The sequence below is a fragment of the Montipora foliosa genome, chromosome 11 (genome assembly GCF_036669935.1).
Source record: "Montipora foliosa isolate CH-2021 chromosome 11, ASM3666993v2, whole genome shotgun sequence".
Lineage (NCBI taxonomy): Eukaryota > Metazoa > Cnidaria > Anthozoa > Scleractinia > Acroporidae > Montipora > Montipora foliosa.
Window position 1 is genome coordinate 32,339,463 of NC_090879.1, and position 7,500 is coordinate 32,346,962.

General features: G+C 38.8%; 1 protein-coding gene across 1 annotated transcript in view; it reads right to left on the bottom strand.

Moving 5' to 3' along the window:
* Positions 1-6,684, bottom strand: part of LOC137975138 (vacuole membrane protein 1-like) — a 28,443-nt gene extending 21,759 nt beyond the window's left edge. The window contains exons 1-4 of the mRNA XM_068822214.1: positions 6,380-6,684; positions 6,196-6,257; positions 3,702-3,763; positions 406-613 (exon numbers count right to left, since the gene is read on the bottom strand). Of these exons, the coding sequence (XP_068678315.1) occupies positions 406-613; positions 3,702-3,763; positions 6,196-6,257; positions 6,380-6,535 (488 nt within the window). The 5' untranslated portion in view covers positions 6,536-6,684. The remainder of the gene's footprint in view (positions 1-405; positions 614-3,701; positions 3,764-6,195; positions 6,258-6,379) is intronic.
* Between the last annotated feature and the right edge of the window lie 816 nt (positions 6,685-7,500).

The window sequence follows — 7,500 nt, forward strand, 5'->3', positions numbered from 1 at the left end:
ACTTTCCCCAAAACATTTTTATTTGAAGTGCCATTGTGAATGATATGTGAATGCATAAAATCAAGGTAGGTCACTGAGCAAAATTTCGCGATAAAGATAATTTTTTTTGCAGGTTTCTGGTTCCCACAATTTTACGCTGTATTTCACTTTCAGTGTATTGCACGCTATATAGTTTTGATAGAAATTTGATTCATTCAGCTAACCATGTTTCTTAGTTATGGCGTGTGTAGGTTACACGCACGCACAGCCAAAAACCCTTTCGAGCCTCCTTGACAGGTTTTATACTGTCTAACGCCAGATGATTTAACTCATTAACTGGGGGAATTCTAGGGCATCTGAGGGGTCAATGAGTTAAGAGGGACTCCTTAACTCATAGCAAGAACGATCATAATTATTTACCTTTACCTTTCTGTGTAATCATTTAAAAGGATTCCTAATTCTAAACAAAAGTATGTCAGGGTGGTGATGGGATGCCGCCAGAGAACTATTCCATGTCTTCTTTTTTGGTCAAGTTTTTTCTGCCTGTGCAACTCAGCCTCTGTTATGACAGCAACATCACTCACTTCATCAACCGCTTTTGTGTGGTTGTTTAAAACATGATCATGATTTTCAGCTGTTAAATAAAAGGATTACAGTATATCATAAATGCTATCATGAGCAGCAATAATTATTATTTATTCCTGACTGCCTGTATTCTGTACAATTTAATCTTGAAATAAAAATCAGCAATGTCAAAGTTGTTGAGCAATGCGTTCATGACTCCACTTGAGTCACTGCTCTAAAACCTTGACATTGCTGAAGTTTATTATTTTTAAATTAACCCATTGACCCCGGGGATTGAGACTTACAGTATAACAGATTGCCACATGATTTTACTCACTGATGTCCGAATTAACCCTTTGACGTCCAAACTGGCCGAAACCGGCCAGACTTAGTATTTTACTGTCTAACGCCAGACAACTTTACTCGTCAATGGAGAACCCCTGGGAGTCATTAATGTTTTATCAAACCTTATGTCAAATCCAATTTAAACATTTTTTTCAGTGCATTTTCACTCTGAGAACAAATCAAAGTTGTTGTTTACCGGTGACGAATGTAGTATCTATGTACTCTTCTCATAGACAAGTATTTTACAATAATATTATAACACAAAGGCATCAAATTAGTTTCCTGTATTTATGCCCTTTTTCCAGTTACATTTGCATTCTGTTGTACCGTATTTACCCGTGTATAAGTCAACCTTTTATGGCCTCAAAAGAAGCTCCGACCAAAAATCGCCCTCGACTTATACACGGGTCAAAGATTTTGAGCCAAGTTCCAGCTAAGTAATTTATTCAAAATTAACATAATAATGTTGTCTTGGGCATAACGAATGCAGTGGACAAAAGCCGACTTAAAAGACTTCAAAATGAATGACAAAAGACTTCAAAATGAATGTAAGCAATTCCAGTTGAAATGAAAAAGGACTTGTCCAACTCTAAATGTTGAAGATACTCACAAGTAAAAATATGAAATTTATAGACATTGGAAATTTTCGTTTTCCAAAGGCGGAAAGCTCTAAAAGGCATTTCTGTTTCTTCAAATAAAACAGGATCGTTCAATGGCTTAGTAACCTGGCGCAATACCTCGTGTTTGCGTGCAAGCATCGTCACTTGTGTTGCGTGAAAATGCTGATTGGTAATGAATGTTTTTTAAATTCTTTATACAAACCTGGCAGATTTAAATGCTTTTGCAAACTTTGTATTGTTTGGTTTATGAGTTTTGTTTTGTTTGTCATTTGAGAAAGTCAAGGACCAATTAAACCTTGCACATTTTTGCATCGTTCGCAAGTTATTTTCAAAGATTGACTCCTGCTTCTGTGATGTTGCATTGTGCATCCTCTACAGCCCTTTATCCTTGAACAACGAAACAGGTTAGTTTGAGGTTTACATGTTCGATTTTCTGAGAACTTTTTCGAAACTCAAGGACAAAATGCTCGCATATACAACAGCTGCTGAACCACAAAACTATTAAGCGCTCGAGGCCCTGATTTTTTTGTGTATCCACATTTCCAGAAATATAAGAATACAAGATTACTGTCCCATGAACATTTAACAAAGAAATTAAGAAGTTGCGTTTTTTGCCATCAAAAATGGGGGTCGACTTATACACGGGTAAATATGGTATTTATTTTCAACAAATTTTACATATTAGTTTTTAAACAGAGACAATTATTGAGAAAAAAAATTACTCAAGCTGTGATTAACGTTTGGTAAAAGTTAAGGATCCGATCGCACCAACGCATTGGCCAACAAATCGGCCAACGCGTCGGTTGACACACCACCAACAAACTACCGACGCGTCGGCCAACACACTACTGACGCATCCGCCGACACACTGCCAATGCGTTGGTCGACATTCAAGTAGCTGGGTAGGTATTCATACAGGGTACCACACATCCACTTCAACTTCTTCTTGACCAAATCCCACACGCCTTCGATGGTATTGGTGTGTGCACCACTGTCAGGGTCAACAAAGTTCTTGGAATGATTTACTGATACATGGATATATCCTAGCTGGTTTAGTGGTATGTACGGAGTGAATTGATCTGAGCTCCAGGTTGGATATGTGTAGTGATGAGACGATGAACAAGGGTCTCTCTAGTTTGGTAAAGATGAAGTCTCGGGCAACCCATTTGCCAGAATGAAAACTGGGTTCTAATAACACTTGTCATAATGGGAACTGGGTTCTAATATCACGAAATTCCGTCAAAGACATTTCCGTTCAGTTTGAAAAAGGTACATTTAGGTTTTCAAGAGTTCAATAAGGCCCAAATGAGTCACCGACACGCCACCGACGCATCACCAACGCACCACCAACGCATCTTATACCTTATAAGATTAAACAGCGGCCCACGCGTCGGCTGACAGTCGACCAACAGTTAACCGACGCGTTGGCCGACGTGTGGGCTGATGCATTGGTGGGATCAGATTCTTAACTTTTACCTTCTATGATTTCATTATGAGTGGAATTGTCATAAATGTTAACGGTCTCATTTGTCATTGAGAAGAGTTTTTCTGAGTTGGAGTACGATATATACAAAAACTTTATTTAAGGAGGGTGACGCAATGACCTATTACAGTTTTGTAAATGCACGACCCCCATTTACAAAGAACATTGTGAATTCTATAGGTAACCAATTTTGTATTATGAACAAATAAATAATTTTGGCAAAACCCTCTTGATGTATCGGTATGTTACAGTAGGTGTCTGAACAGGGAAATAGAGAATATACGAAGTCTGAGCCATGCTTGAAAAAATCACAAGTTGCTTTCTTTTTCCCCAGCCCTGAGAAACTTTAACACCTCTGTCTAATTCAGGCTATTCCATCCTGACTCTAGTTCTTCAAAGGTTGGATAACTTTATCCAATGGATACGTCACTATCCAGAGTATAAAGTGTCCTTCCTTAAATGCTGCCCAAGATTTCATACAGACTTTTTTAAAATTAGATGTGCTTAGAGTGTGCATACCGGTATTCACAGTTACTAGGCATGCTAATACTGAAATCTTTGCAGAGATTGAAACTAATGGATAATGACTTATCCACTGGATAAAGTTATCCAGTCTCTGAATAACTGGGGGCTGGACGGTAAATTGAAGTCTGAAACATTTTCAAAAGTAAAACACAATGTTAAATTAAAGGACAAGTTAGATTTGTTACCTTCTTTCATTCTGTCTCTAAAACGTGTTTCACCAGACTCCAGGGAAGAATCCGGGTGTTCGCTACAGAGAGAGAAAAATCAATAAATATTAAATCAAATACACCTTTATGACTTGCATTATTGTGTCAGCTTTTTCAGGCACATTAATTGCTATTGGTAGACTTCACATTAAAATGTTGCCATCATGCAAATGGCAGTTATTTTGGTAACAGGCCATCATAGCTTTTGCATGTCAACCTAATGTGAAGTTATGCCAAACTTGAATTTATGGCTTTTAACACAGGGTTAAGATGGGATATTATAACAGGGATTTATGGGGGTAGGAGGAACCTGTTTTTGACCTGTTTTAATTCTTCAATAATTGCTTTTCCAGGCTTTACATGACCTCGAAATGCAATACAATACATAAGTACTTCATTGACCGCTCCCCATAAGGTCTTTTCAAGGCCAATGGAACACAACAACAACAACTGTTAAGAATCCCAACTGGCCAGAGGCAAACCAGTTGGCTATTTAAAAGTGCAGCTTGGAAGTTGAACCAGGGACTACCACGATCAAATTCAACGAGTGGTCAGAACGGCTCTTGAATCTCCGGATCTCAAGGCAAGCGCACTAACCACTGGGCCCGACACTGCCTCTCAAGAGAAATAATAGAGAACAGGCAATGGTGGAACAATGACCCCTAATACTAGTTCGCCAAAACCGATTCTTTAATCCTATCACAAAAATTAACGAATAAAATTCATGCTCTTTGCACTACCTATGGATGGGAAAATTTCACCTCCATTGAACACACTCTAGAATGTTGTAAACGAAACAAATACACTTGTAGGCCAAGATGTAAAATCCTCTCTTGATTGATTTATTTGATTATTCAAATCCATTTTTTGACACTCCATTTTGGTGCAAACAAAATGGATTTACTGGTCATCAAATCCCCCTTTCCATTTAATTTGTATGTGCAAAATTATTTTCATCTAATACTAGAAGGGACACAGAATACAGTGTTTTTGGTTCTTGCTATTGCTGTGAGATGACTCTCTCTCAACTTCCATTAAAACCTATATATTGTTTTCATTGTCAAGCAATTCAAAGAAATAGCCAAAAACTATGAATCTTTTTTTTTAAAAACCTTTTATTAACCCTTTGACGTCCAAACCGGACTAAACCAGCCAGAGTTAGTATTTTACTCTGTCTAACGCCAGACGATTTTACTCGTCAATGGGGAACCCCTGGGAGACAATGGGTTAAGATTCCCACACAAATCCTTATAGTTTTGGTGACCATGTTGGCTTTCCCTCACACTGAGCTTGGGGAGGCCCATGGGTAGACTTGCGATAACAGTAAATTACAAAGAGCAGGCAACCTTTTTCCCCTATATCCACTACGTATGTTACTAATGATTTAATCTTAAGGTTCGTTGCCAGGTTTCATTAACTTTTTTAAAAGACTGTGCAGGGTTCTCCTTATCAGGCGGTAACCGGTAAAATTTACCGCTTGCAAGAGCAATTATTACCGCCTGCAAATGCTCAGAAGTCACTTATCCTTTGCAGAACGTCCAACATTAACCAAATGCTTTACCAGTTTGAAAACGTCCCTTACATGTCGTGCTGAAAACTAGGGAGAACCCTGACTGTGCCTTAATGATATACGGAAATGCTTTTGCGTTCTTAACACCCATCATGTTTGATATCAGTGGCATTGCTTGGTAAAGTGGTGGTTTGGTTTTACAGAAATTGTCCTGAAAAGTGTAGTGATCCCACCTTTGTTACCATTTGGCAGTGGTCATTGAAGGATGAATCACGATACAACAGATGTTATTCTTATGCAAATAAATGGCAGGGTGTTTCATTTAGGCCAATTCTCACTTAGTGATGGCTATAAAAATGTCAGTTACAGGACGTTGTCCTGGATCAGGAATCAGTCTCGTTTATCACTAAATAAAAGCCATGTGCTGAACTTTAGACTTCCAAAGTGTCTTCAAACAAATTAAAATATTTAAGATGAATTGACACTATTTAATTTAAAAAGCAAATAATTTACCACGCCATCATCGTGAGACTGTAGCACATGAACAAAACATGATTTTCATGCTTAACCTTGCATACGATGGATCAGCTGATTCATACCATTTCTCCATATATAGAACTATATATATACTTCATGCAAAATGGCAGACAATTCTACAGATACTTGGTCTATCGGTTTTTAAACGTTAATTGCTTTCAAAGCAGTTCTGCGATTGTGCTTTTGAAAAAATGAACCACCAAATCCGCACATATAAATAAATTACGTATCGTCTTATTAAACAACGAATATTAACGGCATGAGACACGGATTACGTACAAATGTGAAGTTTGTACACGTAAGCTTTATCTATTACACGACCTTGAAAACCCTTTATGTTATGACACACGTAATACATACATTTCTTAAAACAACCAAAAGCAACCAGTTCTTAGTTATAAGGGCGCATTCTGGTTTGTTAGTTACCTAATATCGTTCGCCAGCATTTCCTCCTGGGCTCGTGAATCTGCGAGCTCCAAACGGGCAACCTACGGCACGTACAACGTTGCAAAGAAATGAGACGAGAAATAATTGATCAGAGCCTGCTCTCAGGGAACCGTTAACAACACCAAAACAGGGAAAATTGAATTTTAAAAAGGCACAAAATTACCAGATCTGCTTTTAGACCGCCTGTGTTGTAACCTCTTCGTTTCAACTCGCGTCGTAATTTCACTACCGTCCACGAGTTGAAACTGAGTGGAGTTTCGGGATCTCTCGCTGGGCTTCGTTCGAGCCGTCGTGAGGTTCGCCGCGAGCGATCGGCCATTGGTCGTGAAGACTAGAGGTTAAAGTCTTTTCCTGTCTTACTTGTTGGTGGCAGATCCAAAGATTCTTTAACTAATGAAATCGGGACTATCCAGTGGCTCAAGTTCAACTAAAAATCACTTTCGACGAAAAATGGCTGCCTACAGCCATGATAGTAACCGCTGAAACTTGCTATTTTACTTCAGGCTCGCAAATGATCTCGCAATACTGGGGAAAATTTCCGGAGAAAACGGGATTTCTCGAAAGGTAGTCCAAAATTCCCAAACGGAATTTCCAAACGGAAAACGCGGGTGCTTACCATTTAGCCAAATAATCCGGATGGAATGATCGTCGCATAAATCAAAGGTAAGCGATTTTCTGAATTTAATGACCAACCGGATGAGAATGCCGCTTAACATGTTACTACTCTGCGTTCCATCCCGCATATTTACTCGATCTTGTGAGAAAGGGCCTGGAAACGGAACTATTCTCACAAATGGTAAGGGCATTTCCCGAATTCCATTCCGAACGGAAAAGAGGACTACCTCTGGAGGTTGTCCACAATTTCCGAAAAGATTTTCCGGAAAATTGCCTTTCCATTTGACCTCAAACCGAAATTTCCGGATTTTTTGGCAAAATGGTAAGCACTCCGTGAGCGCTTACCATTTGAATGAAATTTTCGGTGAGAATGTTTCGACAAATGGTACTGCACATTCTGTACTTGGAAAGAGAAAATGGGAATGTGCCGTATCATTTTAAAAACGGGTTGTTCCAATTGAAAAACAAATGAAACGGTATATTTTCTCTGGCACTTGTAATTGTGGACAAATGGTACAGAAATTTCCGGGCATTCCGGTCAAAGCGAGAAAAAGGAATACCTCGAAAGGTATTACCTTTTTTCCGAAAACATTCCACCGGGATGAACCGTTCCATTTGAATTCTCTCCGGAATTACCGAAAATTCCATTCAAATGGTAAGCGCTCACGT